This window comes from Sciurus vulgaris (assembly GCF_902686455.1).
Source record: "Sciurus vulgaris genome assembly, chromosome: 12".
NCBI classification, from domain to species: Eukaryota; Metazoa; Chordata; class Mammalia; order Rodentia; family Sciuridae; genus Sciurus; species Sciurus vulgaris.
Window position 1 is genome coordinate 27,012,741 of NC_136473.1, and position 21,394 is coordinate 27,034,134.

General features: G+C 34.7%; 1 protein-coding gene across 1 annotated transcript in view; it reads right to left on the reverse strand.

Moving 5' to 3' along the window:
• Positions 1 to 21,394, reverse strand: part of MALRD1 (MAM and LDL receptor class A domain containing 1) — a gene marked incomplete at its 5' end in the record, with an annotated part of 672,621 nt that overhangs the window by 543,334 nt on the left and 107,893 nt on the right. The window contains 3 exons of the mRNA XM_079107637.1: positions 1,361 to 1,481; positions 8,624 to 8,797; positions 17,013 to 17,110. Coding sequence (XP_078963763.1) covers positions 1,361 to 1,481; positions 8,624 to 8,797; positions 17,013 to 17,110 — 393 coding nt within the window. The remainder of the gene's footprint in view (positions 1 to 1,360; positions 1,482 to 8,623; positions 8,798 to 17,012; positions 17,111 to 21,394) is intronic.

Below are 21,394 nucleotides of genomic sequence, written 5' to 3' on the forward strand. Positions count from 1 at the left end.
AATTGAAATATGTAATAAGGATTACTAGGGTCTGAGAAGGGTGAGGGTGAGGAGCCTAGAAGAGGGTTAGATAATTAGTACCAAAATTTAAATTAGTAAATTCTGGTGTTCTACAGCACACTGGAGTGACTATCATTCACAATAAACTTATAAATTTTATGAATTACTAAAAGAGACTAGCTTGAAGTCTCCAAACACAAATTAATGATTAGGAGATAGAAACATTAATTACCCTGATTTGATCAGCACTTAGTATACATGTGGATTGAAATGCTGCAACGTGCCATGTAAATACAATTACAAGTTTTTCAGCAAAAATTCTTTAAAAAGAGGGAAGTGTTAACTATGCTGATTGGATCACTCTATACACTGTATACATCTGTCGGATTTTACCATTGTCCCCTATAAATCTGTATAATAAAATTTTAAGAAGTAAATTTTTTAAAGATTCTCTAATCCAGTCTCAATCTAGAATTATGTGCTCTGTGTTCTCGGCTCCTGTCAGCGCATAACACTTCCACTCAGTAAGTAGGTTGTTAAAGGAAACATAACCGCAGAGTACATGACTTGCCTGATTTTCACATGCAAATATTTCTGCTTGTAGGGATTAAGAAAAATGAAGTGGGACAGCTTTCAGGCCACATTTTTATTAAGACCCAGGGGCAGAGATGGTCAGAGAGAAATATCAATTAGTGTTAGCACTACAAAGTCACTGGAGACACAGTGTACTCCCAGAATCTAAATAAAGAGTGCATTTCCAAAATACCTATCTGATGATTTTGGACCCATTTTCTTTAATGACAGTCTTTCTTTCCCTTAATTGAAACTCTGCAAAAAAAATTAAGTCAAAGAATAAGCCAAACTCCATCTGCTACTTGAAAATACTACGTTTTGAATGTAAACACACAATTTTAAGGTCAAGTTTTAAGATTTTGACTGTCCCTAAGCCATGTTTTAAACACCTGGGGGATACTGAAATATGAATTTGATTACATGCTCATTTGAATACAAAATATAATTAATGGAGAAGTGAAACCTTATAGGAGAGTCTTTAAAACAGGCAAAATAATTATAATTCTTCATAATTTTTATAGTTAAGAATCTATATGTGACAATTTTAGCTATAAGATTAGAATCTACATTCTTTTTCTATACTATTGAAAGAGAGGCTTAAGCACTAGACAGTGATACACCGTATTGCTATTTTATTTTTTTAAATTGTATGTTTTAAGTGTCAAGGACATGTAATACACTATACAGCCTATACTATTATTAATGCTAACGTATTTAATATTCTCATATCATGAAGGCCTATTGAATTTCATGCTTGATATTTCAATAATCATAAGGAAAAACATACCTTTGTTTTCTATGCTGCCCCCTGGGAGAGACTCATATGAAACTTCACATTCCTGGGATATACTGATGTCATCTATAGCTACGGAAGCATTTGATGACAAAACGGTGGCTTCTAAAATTAACTGTAAGTACAGAAAAAATAAAATTAGTAAAAATTCATCATGAAGGTAGAAACTTCCAATCATATTTCTTTGTAGAAGGGAATTCATTTGCCCTTATCCCCTTTTCCAATCTAATTTTAGAAAATTGTTTTGACCAGAATATTTAAATTATAATTTTAACTAAGTCATAACTCCTTTGACAGCATCTTATATAACCTTAATATCTTAGGTAACCTTGTTTCAATTAAAAGTTGTAGCATTCATCACTAGTGAAGGACTCTCTTCCTCTGGAACCATTAAGAGTCATATGCATTTAAAATGAGCTCTTTGGGGTAATCAACTATGAGGGTTACAACTCAGTTTAATTGAGATAGGAATTCATTTGTAATGGTTCTGCTGGAGTCAGTGACTCATTTCCAGCTCAGAATATTTAAATATGAGTATATATTATACATACATATACAGAAACATACTTAGTGTGGTAAAGCACACAATCAATAGCCACATACAGTGGTTAATTATATTCATTTGCTAAAGCACTCGGAGGCATCAATTTAAGTGCAATTTATTCTAACACTCTGAATAATTACTGATATAATTTGTTTTCTTCCTCTTAATCACTCACATTATTATGTTGTTATTCTTCCACAAAAGAAAGAAGGAAAAAGGGAATGGAGGAGGAAGGGAGAAAACCAGAACAAATTATTTCTGCAGCCTAAGGACCTGAATGGCAGACCATCAGTCTAGACATAGCTGTTCGGTACACCTCCATACTCCCAATTTGCTTGTGTTGGGGCTCAGAAGATACTACCCCAAAATACAGCACCATGGAGGTCACTCTGCCCTTCCCTTGCCTTTCTGTGGAAGAGCAGATCACAAAGGAAATCTATGATCACTTCCACTGAAAGCTGGTTATAAGACCTCCACATGAAAATAGTATTGTCCCACACCTGAAGGAGTGGAGTCCCACACCGAGACTTGAACAAATAGGCCTTGCTATATTTATTTTCAATTTATTATCATTAGTTCATACATTGTTTTTGTCCAAGCGTACTTTTTTGTAATTTCCCATTTATCATTGAACCTAAACATAAAAATAGAGTAAATTTTATGTGGGTCTTTATTTCTATAGGCCTATGTCAAGTAAAGCTTAATGTTTTGTTTTTCTCTTGTTACTCTGTCTCCCTTTATAGGGGTGTCAGCTATGATCCTTGTGAAGATAAGGAAAGGTATTACTTTTCTTTCCTATAATTGACATAATACGTTAACAACTAACCTACATTGTAAGTGCTGTACAGGAGTTAAGAATAAGACACTAACAGAATCAAAGGAAAACATGCCATTGTTTCTACCAAGAATGTGAGGCTGAGAATATGGGGAAAAAATTTGGTGGAGAGGCAATACTAAGCCTCCGTTACAAGAGTAGCTGAGGACTTTTCCTCAAGGAACTGGAGGTAACAGTCCAAGCAAAGACAAGGAGATCTGAAAATCCTGGGTAACTAATTGGTACTATCGGGGTGCAGGATTTTAAGAGAACATCCAGATAATTGGATAATAGATTAAAAGGATCAATTGCATGGCAATTGAATTGGCACAGCCCAAGCAGAGACCTACATAACGGCATCTATTCAAAAGAGAAATAGCACAGGCTACAAACATTTCAGCCCACTTCCCAGATACTCAGAGATATACACAAGAAAATCTGTGCAGGGATGTTGGCTTCAATGCTGGCTTTGACAGCAAATGACTGGAAACAAAAGCAAATCCATAAATAAATGGTGACATAGACCATGGATTCTATGCCCACTAAAAATAACATACTGAAAGATTAAAATTTCATCATTAATTAAAATTATCAAGTTTTTAAAAGAGAAATGGCTCTTATAAATGTGTAACTATAAATAATTATCATCTTGTGATTCCAAAATCATCTTGATTATTCCTACTTTTTCTTGCTTATTTTTCCAACCTGATCCTTTTGAGTTGTGACCAAAGGCCTATAGTTCCTTTGGAAACTATAATATCAGTGAATAATAAGTGAGAAAGAGGTTGCTTGGAAGAGATGTTTCAACCATGGATGAAGAAAAAAAATAAACACTTTATTTTATAAGATTTTTCAAGGTAATTGGAGAATTTCAATTTCAAATTAAATGAAGCTGTTTCCCTTCTAAATCTTTGATTTTTGTTTTATCCAATTATCTTACTCCCTAAAAGAGCAAAATGATTTCTTGCTTTCACAAACCACAACAACTCATAAATGTTTCACCAACAAGTGATTACATTTGTACATTTGCAAAACTGAGAGAAGCTTTCCTAGAAAAATATTCATCTAATATATTTATGTATCTTGTCTTATAAACAATCATGGAAATAAATATGAATCTAAGAGGAGAGAATTATAGAGAGAAGTAGACAGAAATTAGAATACAGTAATTTCTGAAGAATGATGTTATCAATGCAAACAACAGCCAACTTTTATTCAGCTCTTATTCAATACAAGGCAAATGCACTTCTTTTAATCTTGTGAAACGGTACTATATTTGCATTACCGTCATTTACTTATTTATTTGTTGGTTGGTTGGTTGGTTGGTACTGGGCATTTAAACCAGGGCTTACCACTGAACTACAACCCCAGTCTTTTTTTTTTTTTTTTTTTAATTTTGAGACAGGGTCTTGCCAAGTTGCTTAGGGTCTCGCTAAGTTACCGAGTCTGGCCTTGACCCTGTGGTCCTTCTGCCTCAGCCTTCTGAGTCACTGGGATTACAGGTGTGTGCTACTGCATCCAGCTTGTCCTCATGTTAAAGTGAAAGAAAGAGAAATTTAGAGAATAGAAGTAACTAATTGAAAGTCACATATCTATTAAGAAAAATATGTAACCTGAGCCAATAATGATTATGCTAATGACATACTGCATTTCTACAATACAATAAAGAGATAACCAAATCTCAAGAGATACTGTGAAACAGAGCTACCTGGCAAAACAAGATTGAAGAAAACCTTAGACTAAGAAGGCTGAGGACATATCAACTTTACAGAAACTAGGTCAGCTTCTACTTTAGCATTATAAATCTTACCCTTCACTGAATCTTCAAATAATGTCAGGAAATTGTTATTGATTTATATCATTGACTCAAATAAAGAGTGAATATGGCATTAATAATCACTGTGGAAAAATTCACAGAGTCATCTTGAGATGATACCTAAAATACGATATAATTGTGTTTAAATAGGAACTAGAAAAATGCAGACCAACTTGAATCAATGGGCTGTACTCAGAAAAAGTACCCCTTTAGATATTAAATGGGAGAAAGCAGGTTTGGTGGCATGCCTAGAATTCTGATTACTCTGGAGGCTGAGGTAGGAGGATCACAAGTTTGAGGCTAGCCTGGGCAAAATTTAAAAAAAAAAAAAAATTAAATGGCTAAGGATGTAGCTCTGCAGCAAAACGCCTGACTAGAATATGTAAGATTCTGGGTTCAATTGCTAGTCCTGCAAAAGAAAAAATAAAAAATTGAGAACAGCAGTTAGGGAAAAAATAAAATGAGAATTAAATTAATATATTCATGTGAAAAGCTGAGGATAGCTAATGAGCAGATCAAGTTAAAACAGAACGGAAAGATTATTGACTATTTGACCCAAATTCTTCCAATAAAACTCATCCAGGTAATTGAGGGAATATCAAAATGTTAATGTAATGTTCTTACAGAAAAACCAGACTAATTCTTTGTCAGCAAGAAGAATAAATGTCCTACTGGGGGTACTTATTTCCTAAGAAACTCAAAAGCAATTTGTATTCTGTTATGGTCTACAATTGACATCAAAAGAACCACACTGAATCCGAATTTCATGGCTAAAGGGAACACAGAGGTCACAGAGTACAATGCCTTTCTTCTTTCCAATATTTGGATTGGATTGGATTACACTGTATAAATATATTCAGGGCTTAGTTACATTGAATTGATGGCTATACAATGACTAAGGTCACCCTTAAATGACGCAGCCCACTATCTTAAAGTGTCCAAATCCTCACCTTGCTCTGAGAAGACTAAATTTAAATATTTTAATATTTAAACCCTACATGGAATATTTGTAGGTATAATAGCATTTTCAGTTGTGTTCAACAAAAGAGTGATGTAGAACTGCACCTCACTGGAATCCTCATGCACATTTTCATGCTTTTAAAAATACGTTTGAAGAAATTAGGTTAAAACCAACATAATATTAGCATTTGTTTTTCCTGCAGAGGACAAGAAATGGGCTAGAAATTGATACAAAGAAGACAAAAGCTGCATTTTTATAGGCAAACATAAACAGGTTGCCATTAGTTAATTCTGAGGCAGGAGTACATGTGCCTTCCTCTCTGTATTTAGTGCCAGTTTCAAATATTTAACATATGTACGTTAATGTATTAAATACCATGTGTGTATTTCTGAATGTGTATATTCATGTAATGTACGTGGGTGTATGTGTGTGTGTGTGTGTGTAAAATCTGAACTGTTTCATAAAAAAATGCCAATGCATTTCCATAATTCCTTATCTAAAGAGTTTGTGGCCAAGTAGGTTTTGACATTTGTATACTTCAGAGTGAGCTGTTGATATAACACTGGTAGTGTTTATTACATGATACCCTCAGGAAGACCAGGAATGACATTGTAATCAAACCCATGATTAAATAAACTGCCGAAAGACCTCATATTGATTTAGGTCAGGTTTCATTTTGCTTCTTGATTCATTTTTCAAAAACTTATTGCTTTCCAAATTTAATTGTCTAAATTACTGACTAGAGATTGTAGACCTACAATGGTAAAATTTGATGATGAAATCTGAGGGAAATTTTTCTGGTATATATTTTTTTTACTTGTTTGTAGTTTCTAAAACAAACATGTACTGTACCTCCTAACAAGATTAAGAAAGGAGGAGGGTGGTCACAGAGGAAAACTCTACCTTCCCTGGAGTTAATTAAACGCGTGAAGCCCTGTGTGAACTCAGCATCAAAGCAGATTAGAGAGCAAAACCTACAGGTGGAGCTGAGTTACCAGGAGGGAACTCAGAAAGGAGCAGCAGAGGACAGTGCTGAGTCAGAAATCATAAGAGTCTGCTAACAATGACACCACCTAGGAAGAGCATCCCACCAAACCACCGGCCATTCTACCTCCTAGTTAACACACCCTCCCACGACAAGGAATCATCTCAACTTGCAACATAAAGCAGAATCAAAACTCAAACCCCCCAAAGAAAATATTAAAGAGAAAAATCCACACTATGAGAAACTTCAATAATCATAGTGGGTCAATGGGAGCTTCCAGTGGCAAGCATTTCAACTCAGTGTTTCTCAAATGACTAGTCCTAGTCAATGATATTCTGCTTTCTTCTCTTGATAGATCTCCTTTTTTTTCTAATTCTAACTAAATATAAACCTAAAGAAAACCATTCTATACAGAATATTATAGGAGGCCAGGGGTCCAATTGCTCTGATTTTTCCCATCCAGTCGCACAGGATGGAGACTGGCATGGAGATGAGTACATGATCAACCTTTGCATCCAATGCTTCCCAATTTAAAGTTAACAAGGGTGGTCTGTCAATTGAATGTGGGAACCCAATCATACATTGATGTCTGAAGATGAGGGGAATTTGTATAACTCCTTGGAGCGCAAAAACCTCTAATGACTAAGCTTACAAGAGTTCTGTCCAAGAAATTTTTTCCTTCAAAATGAAGGAAGAACACTAACATCTGTTAAGTACCTGCTTGTCCCAGACAACATACAAGTAATTACCACAGCAACACTAAGAGCTGACTTGTGTGAACTCTCTCCATACCAGTCTCTTCTACATGCATCTCACACGCAAACCATTCAATCCTTATGGCAATTTTATGAAGTAGAGATGACTCATGAGCTGATGTCATATTCCTCCTGATTCCATGGGGAGGAAGTTCTCTGCAATGACATCACTGTTACTCCTTACTCTTTCACGGGGGGTAGGCGTAGAGAGCAGATGTATGTGACTGGGGATGTTTGAGGAACACACTAGGCATGCTCCACTCACCCTCCTCTTCCATTCAACAATCCCCTTTGGGAGGCAGCCTCTATTCCTCCCTGCTAATGATAAAAGGCTTCCCCTAGAGGGAGAGTCCTGTTTCTCTAGCAGAGTCTATTGCTCTCTGGGTAAATCTATTTATTGTAACATTAAGGATTATTTTATATATGTGGCTGCAGATTTTAAAGATTTAAAAATATTTTGAGATTCTGCACTAAAATATTTTTTTTTTCAGTCTAACTTTTACATTTATCTTAATTGGTCCAGAAATGAGAACCAAATGAGATAGGTTACTTATCAGGGACCCTAAAATCCCAGTAGTCATGCTCCCAGCCCACAGTGATAAAAAGACAGAGGGTTTAAGAAACTTCCCAGTGATCATACACCAGGGCCTGAACCCCAGACTCCAGAGCACATGTGCCAAGCCAACATTTTAACTACCCTCTCTTTAATACTCAGACTCCCCTAAGTGTTGCTTTTATCATCACTGTGGTTCTCAGAGATTAGGTAATAGAAGGCCCAAAGATAATATTTGAACATAGACTAAAAAGCTGGAGCAGAGACTGGAACATGAATCCCCTCACTCCAAAGGTAGTGTGCTTTCCAGTATGTTCCATCATGTGATCTACTTTCTAAAACTGCTCTTTTCAAATATCATCTGGAAGTGCTCATATCCAGGAGGACAGAAACTGGAGCAGCCCTTTAATAAGCTACGGTGGTCTTCTTTTATTATCAACCAAGAAAATCTCATCAAAGGCTGATCAAAATCCTCAATGTTAATGGACAATAGAAAATGAGATAATAGGATTAAAATGTGAGAACAGCTCAAGTAATATTTTTCCCACTACTCTCTATTATCCACCATCTCCACTTAGGAAAAAAAAATACTTTTAATTTACTCTTCTTATGGCATCCTATTTAATGCCTATCTCCATTTTTGTTACTGTTCCACACGTACGTCTTGAACACTTAAATAAAAAAATGTTCTCTCTATTTATCCCTGATCATGAATAGGCTTGCTTTATGAATATTCAATAAATTCATGGGAAACATATGCTATGCTATTGTCAGACAGATTAACATTAAGTATCTTTAGCTGAGTTATATTAATTTCTTAAGTGCTTACCTGAAAAGGCAGACTAGATTCTCCAGTTTTTGCATAGAGATCGATTTTTGCTTGGCTCCACTGAGATTCAGAGAATCCGACTACTTCACCTTGCTTTTGCAAATTTCCATCTAGTGATGTTCTTGTGAAGACCGAAAGATGCGAATGCTCAGATAAATGATACCAAAACCGTACCTGTTGAAAAATGTTTTGGATGATATAAATATTTCATTTACCTACCTCTTATAGTTTTTCTATAGTTTAAAACAGCCCAAAAAATAATAATTTTTTCAGTTCTTCCTTCCTCCAAGTGTTCAACCCCAGAAAAAGTCATTCTTTGCATTCCTCCCTTAAGAAAAGATTGAAGGCATCTACACTATTATTTTTTAACACATTCCAGAGAGATCTATCTATACACCTGGGAAACTAACATACCACTAGCACAGGTCTGCAGACATGTAAATACATGTCCACATAGTCATAGGTAGCACCATGTTGCTTCCAATGAAGTTTCCCAGGATCCTTCTCTCTTGCCTCTTATAAATTTGATAGGAATGCACCATAATTCAAAGTTACAAATCAGGTCTTACTGTACATTCTTTTTGCTGTTTGAAACACCAAACCAAGAAAAAGTTTCCTTGGAAAATTGCTTCCTCAGGAATCAATTGTACTGAACAATTTTCATTAATTTCTTCTCTTTTGTGACATTATCCAGCAACTTGGGAGTTCACAGGATACTGTTGGTCAATAATTCAAGCAAAGTAAGAAAACATTCTTTGTGAGACCAGCAAGTATGATCACTTCACTTCCTCCTCACCATCAATGTTGACATAATCTAGAGGTTTGACAGCTGAACTTCATAATGAAGAAAGTGGGCAGGATCATGCCTACTGCTGACAATTGCTCTAATGCAGAATTCAGCACTCATTTATTCTACCAATATTTACTGAGCACTTTCTAAGTTCCTGGTAATATGCCAGGGAACAATGAATTGCCTCAAATTCAACTGGATGTTGGATGATTCACTCTAAAATATGTCAAAAAGACTTCCATGAAACCAAGTTCAGATACACTGCATCAATTTCCTCTTCTTCTCACTGTCACTTAGAGTCCAAATTCTGCTATTTCAAATGTAAATCAAAATTCAAAGACAAAGCTCCTCAGAAAGAATCCTTATCATTGGCTTCAAAATGACTCTTTTTCAGTTTCATTACATTTTAAATTCTTTTTTTCCCTTCGTCATATGCTTTCCTCCCGTTATATGGACAGATATCAGTGTATTAGACGATGCAATTTATTTCATTGTTAGGATCCATTTCAGTGATAAAAGCTGACAAAATGTTTCCAGCATTCTTCTTTGTCAGTTCAAAATCAGCATTCTATGCTCCAAGGATTTTTTCAATGTCTACTTAATTGCCAGCACCTAGTCAAAAATTCCTTCTGACTATGTCGTTCTAGATTTTATTACCATGCTCACCTAAATTCAGATCTTGACAGGTAAATTATAAATGTAAAGCCAAATGGAAGTGTTTAACTTAATACCATGGAAAAAGAGGATGCATGCTCCCCAACTGCAATTAAATTTTAGATCCCTGCTGAAAGTTCACATATTCCCAGCTTATAGATATGCAAAATAGAACTTTAAACCTAGTTTTGCAAGAGATGTGCATGCCCCATCAGAATTTTGAGCTGTCAAACTGTCACTCAATACCTCACCAGTGTGAGGTATTTTAATAATAACCAGTGTAAGTTATTTTAATAGTGTACTAAGTATAAATGCCAATGGGATCCACAGTCAACAGGAGAAGAGCTTAGAACTTATATTTAATTTACTCTTCTAACAGATTTGCATTGTAGAGAGTTAAAGTCTTTAGCTTATTATACACCAAGAAATCTCCCATAATCTTTTCAAATTTAATAGTGTTAAAGGGTGAAATCATTGAACAAAAGTTATTATAGCTATGATTTCACCTACATATTCATGAAGCATGTGAACTCTATGAATCTTAGTCTAATTCACACTAATAGTAGGGAAGCAGACCAGAGACTCCCACCCAGAAGATCCTTACGATAATTAAGCACAAACCCCCACTATATTTGTAACATGTAAGTTTCTCTTCTTGATAGTAAAGCTGTTTACAGAGGGTATCAGCAAAAACTTCTGCAGAGGGTATTGTGGCTTATAGTTTCCTCTTTTTTGTAAGTGCCAGGTTTAAAAAAAAAAAAAAAAAAAAAAAAAAAAAAAAAAAAACCTTGTGAAACCTCTTTCCAGTTTAAAAAAAACTGGAACAAAAAGCACTTGTCATGTAAACCTTCAAACCCCTCTTCCCACAGGGTATAAAGTTCAAAGAGTTTCCAGACTGGAGTTCCAGAGAATTTATAGTCTATAGTACCTCTGGACCCTGCAACCAATAAATGGGGTTTCCTGAAAATTCCTCAGGTGTTCAGCCTCTTCTGTCCTACATAATTAGGACTCTAAATCATAAACTCAAAATCATGGTCATTTTAATTTCCTTATAAAACATATTAAGGGAATTTGTATTTGCTAGATATTCCATTACTATGTATTTAAGAAGGAAGAAGAAAGGAATAAGTGGACTCTTAGTACTGCTTCCTGAGTAAATATCTATAAACAGAGAACAAATCCACTCAATGTCAGAGAATGCATAAAGCATCAGGTGTCCTTAGAAACCCTGGAGTCTTTGGAGGAAAAAATAAATAAAAACAAAGGAGTTCCGTGGATTAGACAACAGGGTTGAAGGGAAGGGTGAGGGATAGGAAAAGGAAAGATGGTGGTTTGAATCTGATATAACTTTCCTATGTACATATATGAACACACCACAGTGAATTTCAACACAAGACTGTGTCCTAATTAGAATAAGATACATTTCATGCTTGTACAAATATATCAAAATAGATCCTAATGTCATGTATAAGCAAAAGGAACAAATAAAAATAAAAATCATAAACAATTAAAAAAGGGACACTTAAATATAATGAGTAGAATGGAAAAGACAGAAAAAATAGGGCTATTTAAATGTAAATTGATTTAAATTATATAAAATGAAAAATTTCGTTTCTCAATTATATTAATCACATCTTAAGTGATTAATAGTGAGTAGCTAGTGACTGCCACATGGAACATAACAGAAGTTCCCATTATCATAGAACATGGTATTAAACAGAACTATGTAGCATGTAAATTAAAATTGAGCCAACCTTCAAAATGTGTTTACTACTTATAATTCAGAATGGAATTTTTTTTCTTGGTACATCAAAAAGCAGTCATATCAATGTTTATAGCAGCTCAATTCACAATAGTCAAACTATGGAACCAACCGAGATGCCCTTCAAAAGATGAATGGATTAAAAAAATGTGGCATATATACCCAGTGGAATATCACTCAGTCTTAAAGAATGAAATTATGGCATTTGCAGGTAAATGGATGGAGCTAGAGAATATCATGCTAAGTAGAATAAGCCAGTCCCCAAAAAACCAAAGGCCAAGTGTTTTCTCTGATATACAGATGCTAATTCACAATAAGGGTTGGGGGACTAAGGAAGAATAGAAGTATATTGGATTAGGTAGAGATATGTGAAGAAGGTGCAGGGACATAGGGTTAGGAAGAGTAGTAGAATGAATCGGACATTATTACCCCATGTACATATGTTTACACCACCAGTGTGATTCTACATCAGGTACAACCAGAAGAATGAGAAGTCATACTCCATTTATGTATGAGGTATCCAAATGCATTCTACTGTCATGTATAACTAATGAATTTTTAAAAAGCAGTTTTAAAATGTTAATAAAAAAAATACCCAATTTTATCTTAGGTTTTCACTACAGTTTACACATTTTATATGCATTGTGCCTATTTAACACCCTGAGTCAATGTATTCAAGTGACTGTCATGTGGTCAAAAGGCTCCCAACAAAGAAGGTCCTTAAATTAAAAATCAGAAGCTCAAATTATTTTATTCTCTTTAATTGAATTCTGATTTTATTTGTACAAAGACAGAATGAAAGAAAGTCAAATATCAAGACAGTTAGAAAGAAAAAATTCATTTTACTCTAGGAGGGGCCATCTTCACAGGTGACTTTACCAGTCACTGAACACAGTAAGTGCCTTGGAGTGTGATATTCTCAGACAACTGCTCTTTGGTCTGAGGATAGCCCCTCCCACAAAGCAGTCCTAAGGTTCTTCCATATTTGCTTCTGTGAAAGATGCCCCAGGATATTAGAGGTTTTCAAAGATTTCTTTCCTATTTCTCTACTTTCTTTTTCATTCCATTTTGATCTGCCTCCAGGCAAAATTCGCCTCCTCAAATCTAATGCCTTTCCCTCACCTTTCCTATAACCTTTGTCCAATGGCCTCCCCATCTCAGAACTCTAGCAACAGATCATCACATACTACTCTTCATAGTTTCCCAAACCCTCAGTAACAGCACTGTCCCTGGTTCACAATGGACCTAGGTCTCGCTTGGTCTGATTTTTGCTCTCTGAACTATCTTTTCAAGAATCTTAACAGTAAGAAGATCTAAAAGAACAAGAAAAGCAATCAACAAAAAAGTCAAAAGAAAACAAATAAAGATTCCTGGCTCCTAAAAATTTAGCTGGAAATCAGTTCATGTGGGAAGGGAGATCAGCATCCCTCGGGAACCCCTGCCTCTTGTTAGGGCAGTCAGGTGTTTACATTGTCACTGTGTTCCTGGCACTGAAGACTGGGGATAGCACAGAACAGCTGAGGAAGCTTCCTACGATGAACCAGAGCTAGAATTTACATTGCTGTCATTCTGAGCACTAAAGAGAGGTCTTGGAGAATTATTTTTGATTTTTGATTTTTTTTTTTTAACTCCTTGAATTTGAACTACTTGAGCTCCTCCCTGGGTTGGTTGCTGGGAAATTTAGACTCATGTGTTTCCTGATCCCAGTAAACTTTGAGAACCCACCCACCTCTTGCATCATTTATCTTTGTCCTGATTTCCTAATACACATTTGTATGAATTTTTTATTTTGCAGAAGTATTAAAATAAATTCAAAACAAGTTGTATAATTAAAAAACAAAAGGAAAGACGTTTGTACGGGCAGATTGACAAAGTCATTTGGCCCAATGAAACTGAATGAAAAGACAAATATACAATTTTTTCTAATTTTAGGTTTTCATTTTTTTCACACCATGGTCTATTTTTATGTAATTTTATTTATTTATTTATTTATTTTTTTACAGACTGCATTTTGATATATTGTGCATAAATGGAGTTTTTATTTCTATGGTGTGCACCATGTAGATTCACATCCTTTGTGAAATCATACATGTACATAGGGTAGTAATGTTCGTCTCAGTCCACCATCTTTCATACCCCCATTCCCTCCCCCTCTCATTTCCCTCTACTTAATCTAAAGTTCCTCCATTCTTGTCTTACTCTCCACTCCCAACCCCATTATGTATCTTTAAGGTGGCTTTTCATTTGAAATCATTCCCTCATGTTTTAGATTCCAATAGCATTTTGTAATAAGTGATATTAATTGTTAGCATCTAATCTGCTTCTCTTGAGGAAAACTAATTTGTATTTGCTGCATTTACTATTATATGTAAGATAAAGAACAATTAGAATAGGACTGCTTTCATTGGCATCTACTAGTCACATGTTGTATAACGTGAGAAAGAATATTACATCATATCAAGACAGTTTGCTATGTTCATATACTAAAGCTTATTTACAAATTGAAAAAGAAAACCCAAAGGGAAAACAATAAGCTTACAAACTAACGTTGAAAGCAAAAGCTTCATGTTATCCATCTTCTTATATTTAATTCTAAAAGTAAATTGTATTTTTGTACAGCAACATAAATATGAAGAGTCAAAAAATAGTAAAGTTCACATTCAGCCCCATCCTAGTTGTAATTCCTAGTCAACTGTAAACAATAACTTCATTTCAAGATCAATAAGAAATAGTAACTTCTGTTTCCCACATTTTATTTGTCCTATCTCCCATTTCAGTGAAAACAAAAAATGCCAAGTTTCCACCAGTGGCCAAAGTGACTTTTGAAGCTGTTAAATTATAGTCCACATCTTGAACAATGATTAGTTTCAGGAACAATTGTGCATGGTCATGCCATGTGTTGGCTCTATACTAAGTATGAGGTAATTTAAGCAAAATGACCTTAAAAGTGTGCTGTTAGGAAATGTGACTCAGAAGAAAACTCATGTTCCTTTAAAGTCCTTTCAGAAAATACCCTTAACTATATTAGTCTGATATGATGGCATAGTAGGAAAAAAATCACATAATTTCATAAAATGAAGGCTTTAATCACATCAAAGGGCCTAACTCAGATTATCTCACTGCTTTCCTTTATCATTTTATAATAAGAACATTTGTTCCATGAAAACAACCATTATTAATATGTTCCAAATTGGAGGCTCAGCTGCATTTGCCAATTATCCAAAAATGGTAAGACTTTGGTTTCCTTATTCTGTAACTTTATGAAAGAAAGTGCCACATGTTACCATGAACTTATAAAAAGAAATGGTATGCTGTGGAGAAGTCCTTTGAGGGAAACATTAGCTATGTGTATCTGACTGCAAGTAGCTTCCCCTAACAGGTGTACTACTACTTCCTAAGCTGGAGAGTATGACGTCATCCCAGTATGCCTTCAACTCAAAGATTATTAAAATTCAAGTAGATACTGACAAAAGGGATAAACAAATATTTCTCTGGAAGTCTGTGTTAGCTCCTTGATATAGTCTCAGTTTTAAAAAATAAGTTAAACCATTCAGTCAGAATCCAAAGCCTGTGGAGATTAAAGCTTTGGCAGAAGATAAGCTATCAAACATCTAAACTGTCCTGAACATTTTCACTGAGCCCCCATATAAGGAGATTCCACAACAAGGCTACACATTTGAGCAAAATTAAAGCAAAGTGTCTTCAAGTGGAAATGATGACAAATGGAACATCCATCCCAATAATCATAAATTAGTAGCCATCAGCAAGCACACAGGGATCATCTTCAAAAAGAAACATATATTTTTTTTCAGTGATGCTCAGTAAGTTAAAGGAATTTCTAATAAGCATTTAATGTTTGTTTCCCAATATATATAAAGCAGACCAAATTAACACATTTTATTCCTTTGCATTCAATGTCTTTTATATATATAACTCAGTGGATGACCTTTAAGTTAAGTTAGCCTGTAAAGTACTTTTTAAAGCACTAAGTGCTTCTGGGGTTCTTTTAAAAAAATCTATATCTTTCTATTACACAGGATTTAATTAAAATAAAGTTGGGAACAGGTAGAGGGCATTCAGATGAGGTGGAAATCAAGACAGGAGTTGCTTTATTTCTTATTCCCACACAGAAATTGAAGGAAAGACAAAGAAAAAAAAAAGGAAGAAAAGTACAACCTATTAAGAGTTCTGGGCACTCCCATTCAGACTTACACTAATTTGAACATATAATTAGGTTTATAACTCTAAATGATGTGTAATTTATCATCAGGAATGCCTGCATCAACTGTTGTAACACTACATTTATACACAATGAGTTCCGTGTGCTGAAATATTGATCTCTTCATTATATTCTGATAAGTAAAGACAAATAGATAAACTGAAATCCTAAAACTTAAAGGCATGTTGGAACTCTTAAAAGGACTGAAAAGAAAGCAGGCTGAACAGGAACATATGAATTAGGTGAAAGGTTTGTGGAAAGTAAAGAAGTCACATTCAGTGAAAACCTACTATGAACTAAGTATTTTGATCATGTTTTAATTCTCACAACCACATGAAGGAGACAGACCCATGGTTTTTGCTCCCAGTATAGAAACTGGGCCTCAAAGAGGGTACACAATTTATGTATCAAAATTAGTAAGGAGAAAAACTGAGACATGAATTCTTGCTGATTCCATAGCCCTGCTTTATTCTGTATTGTGCTATTGAAATAAAATATTTTAAATCTTGGTGTGTGTTTATCTGGCATCAGAGGACTAACTGAAAAATAAAATTTCAGTAAATGAAATTATTTTTCCTGAGCACATTTATCTTTTTGCATTCTTTCACCTTACTTTCCACAAGCACTTATTTAACTGACTTTGTGTACTCAATTCATATAGTTGGGTAAAAGAGCAGATCTTGGCAACGTGTATCCATTTCTAGATTCTGGAAAGATCCAGTTGAAAAGTATAAAAATGGCCAAAAGTTTCTTTAAAACCCACTACCCCTTACCAAATGGTGCAGGGTTATATGTGGCAAATGGTCTTTTGCATGGCATTTTGTGCTGAGATAGCTTATATAGTTTTTCTCAATTCATCAGGAAAATGTTATTAAAACATGGCAGACTTTTACTAGCAGAGTAACCCAAACTTATTGGTTCATAACCACAGAATAGCCATTGGAAACTCAGAAGAATGGATTACCTGACATGGAGTAGAGGCAGTGAGCAATTTTGTGAGGACAGGACTTCCAAGCTTCGCCACCCCAGGGGATTGATGTGCCTCCAAATAAATAAATGATCCTGTAAAAACAAATGTAGTCATATGGATACAAGTTCTGTAGTCATATGGATACAACTTCTTTGCTCATGTTTCTTATCCTTGCACATATTCAACTGTCAATCAGATAAAGAAACTTACATTTTTACTTATTTACCCTTTAGCTCTGTGGATAACCAAAAGCATTTTCAGAAGTACAACATTAAATATCTAAAATAAAATTTGATTGATTAAAAAGAAGCTCTTGATCCAAATCACCTAAACAAACATTTTTCTTGCTTTAACTCACATCATAGAGTTTGAAATTAAATTAAGTGAAGCTTCTAAACTTACAATTATACATTCAAAATGCCTTATAAAATTCCCACAAGAGTTTCATTTTTAAGTTTCTTCACAGGGTACTGAAGGATCTGAGCCTATGGAATGAGTCTGGTTTCTCCTGGGGCTTACATATTTGACATTGTTGTCTGGGCTAGAGGGGATGAAAGTTTAATTAAAGATCTAATCTGAACATTAACAAAATAACTGCTTTTAGATTTTAACTACAGAGGATGTGCTCATGGCAAATGTACAGGAGGATAACATCTCTTTGCAGCTCAAAAGATCACACATCCTGAGCTGTTGTCAGGAGTAGCTTCATTGAATATTGAAACCTTACAAGGAAGGCTATGCCAAACAATGTCAAGGTCTGATCCTGCCCTTTGATAATCACAAAGTGATGGGCAACTTGGAAAAGAAAGCAAGTATTTTGACTGAAAAAATACCACATTCAGTGATTTTCTTGAATGTGGATCAGTGCTGACTAAACAAAAAGGAAGGTTTTCAAAATTAAAATGCATTATTTTATAGATCCCTTCACACATTTTACCAAACTACCAAGGGTAAAAATATCCACATCTGCCTTGACCTCACTTTTTGAAAAGCACTTTTAGTGCAATGGCCTGCAAATTATACCACACAACTCTGAGAAAGTTAGAAATCAGTCTTTTTAGTGAATATAATGCAAAAATAAGAAACAAACATTACTCTATAACATAAGAAAATAAAATAAAAACAACCCAATGAAGTTTTGCTTAGGAAAGGCAAGAGTAGTTTACTATTTGGAAAATCAATTTACATTGCAGAATTGCCCATCTGATGATCATGTGATAATGACAACAGAAAAGGAAAAAAGCACTTGACAATTTTAACTTACAATCATTATATTTTTTTTAAATGTAGCACATCATGAGTGAAGGAAACATTCTTATCTGACAGAAACAACAATTTTTCAGCAAACGTGGCACTTAAGGTTGAACTATTGACAGCTTTTCCCCTGAGATAGGAACAAGACAAGTCCAGCAGCCATCAGCAGTTCTACCCAGCAATTTCCCAGAGGCCTTATCCAGAGAGTGACAGAAAACAGAAAAGAGAAAAAATAGATAAGTACAAACACACACATACATGGTTTAAGATGTAGAAAGAAAATAAAATTGTCTTTATTAGTAGATAAAATAATTGTGAACCTAGAAAATAAAAAATTACACTCTTAGCTATAACAAATAAAATTATCAAGGCCATTGGATACAAGGTCAATATTTTAAAATGTAATTGAATTTGCTATATACCAACAACAAAGAAAAATATGATTTTAAAAAGGGTAATTTATAATAGCTGCGAAAAACTAGGAAAACATAGCAAAATATTTTCAAAACTTCTACTCTAAAAGTTATAAAATATTACTAGAGATCAAGTAATTGAAAAAACTGGAAACCTTAAGATTCTTTTTCAATGAAATATAAGTAATGGTTACATAGAAGAAATCATTTTATAAACACAAACTGGAAACTTTTTTTAAAGAATTGCAATGTTTCTTACTGATAGTAAAACAGGTAAGAGTACTCCCATTTTGCTGCTAGAAATGGAAGTATTAAAATTTGGGGGGGAATCTATCAATATTTATTAAAAGTATACATACATATCTTGCTTTAAAAATATAGACGCCTCATTCCTAGCTACCTACTGCATCAAATTAAAATCATTCTAAGTAAGGCAATGGGTACAAGAACAAATTTTTCAGCATTGTCATGATATTTATGTCACTGGATGACTACAGTCATTATGCATATCCAGGTTAAAGAAATTAAGCAAACATCATGAATTAGGCTGCTTCTACTTCCAGAGAAGACTAAGTATCATGGACCAGATTTAATCTCCTGATTTCAATTAGAAAAAAAAATTTTTTTCAGAAACAGATATAAAACAATGATTTTCAAACAGGGAGAAACAAATGTGCCAAGGCACATGGTCGCAAATAGTCTTCCCAGCTCCCTGCCTAGAGGGTGCTATGAAGGGAGGGGGACATAAGAGAAGCATGTGGTCTCTCTGAGTTGAAAAGATGGTGTTGGTGCAGTGGGGAGACGCTAGGAGCTGGAGTTCCTAACATAGTGCAGTTCCCCTATTCAGGTTCTGGAGCTCTCCCCTTTCTGAGCTGCAAACAGAGCAAGCTCCAGGGATCTGCTGAAATACCCCCAAATCAGCACCTGAATATTGACCAGTGCTTGGATGAGAGAAAACTACCTGAGGCTGAGGGGAAAATACACTGAAAGGGGCAGATGTTACAAAACATCACCACGGGCCAGAAACAGGATTCTCACACCAACTGGAGTGAAAAATTATACATGGGTATCAGGTAGCGTGCTCAAGCCAAATGAGTAAGCCAAAAACACATATGTGAAAGCTATAGTGTTTTTACTCATCTTCACCAATATTGGAACAATCCAAATGCCTTTCCACTGTTAAGTGGATACATGAACAGTGGTCCATTCACACAACTCAATTCTACTCAAAGATAGAAAGGAAGAAACAATTACTGTATTCAACAACAGTTGATTATGTCCTCAATCAAAAACCTCAAATCAATTAATACTAATTGAAAGAAGCCAGATTCAGGAGGCTACATACTGTCTGATCCATTTACATGCCCTTCAGGAACAAGGGACAGAAATCTCGTCAGCTGGTGTCAGTGGCTGGGTGTGTGGAGAGGTGTTCACCACAAAGTGACAGGAGAACTGGGTGGGATGAAACCATTTTGATTCTTATGGTGGTTACACGATTATCTATATTTGTTAAAACTCAGTGAACAGTACACTAAAAAGGTTGAATTTCACTATATTAAAATATTCTTTAACATATAAAATGAAAAATATAATTTATACTTGATGATTTGGAGGAAATACCATGAGTTATATTTAGAAACAAGATAGGGACACTATTAATAATACTTCAAATTTTTGTAAAACAACCACAAAAATACTTATGATTTCAAATATGTACATATCTATCAAGAGTAAGTTCTATGAGCACACATAGAAGTAGGAAATAATTACACAAGTTGCCTGTTTGGATGTTTAACAGGGCACCAGAAATGGGAAAAACAAAACCAAGCAAATTGGGAAGAAAAATCAAGACTTAGTGACAACAACAACAAAACCACACACACACACAGACACATCAACCCATTCAGCTTTTGTGTAAAGTTTCACATTGAAGGTGCATGAAAGATAAAAAAAAAAACAACTAAAGATTAGTTTAAAAAGCTGTAATCTATAAACTCAAAGCAAGAATCAAATAGACTAGAGTTTTTGCCTTAGACATGGGAAATACTGAACTCTACTGAACTACCCTAAAAATTTCCTTTTCACTTCTTCCTGTCTCATTGTGGACCTAATTTTCTTTCTTTCTCATCTGAGATTTAAAACCACAACTGATTATTGATTATCTTCAGGTTTTATTAATGGCAATCATGGACAAAGAGGTGTTGAGTCTATGATTTAGATTACATATATGTAATATACATTTTATATATGTGTGTATGTATATGTACATGTATATGTATATATGTACATATACATACACACACATATATACATACATATACACACACACACACACACACACACACATATTTGAAAATGGTGGCACATGCCTGTAATCCCAGTGGCCCAGGAGCTTGAAGCAGGAAGTTTGCAATTTCAAAGCCAGACTCAGCAACAAAGTGAGGCTAAGCAACTCAGTGAGACCCTATCTCAAAAAGGGGCTGGGGGTATAGGTCAGTGGTTAAGCACCCCTGGGTTTAATCCCCAGTACCAAAAACAAACAAACAAACAAACAAACAAAATAAATATATATATATAATTTTTTGCTGGGCCCTTTATAAAGTGAGAAATACTGCAATTCAACCCTTTTACTATGAATGATAGATAGCAGCTCCTCCCAATTTTATCCATTATATTGTTATCTTTCAACATTATTTGCATCACAGGAAA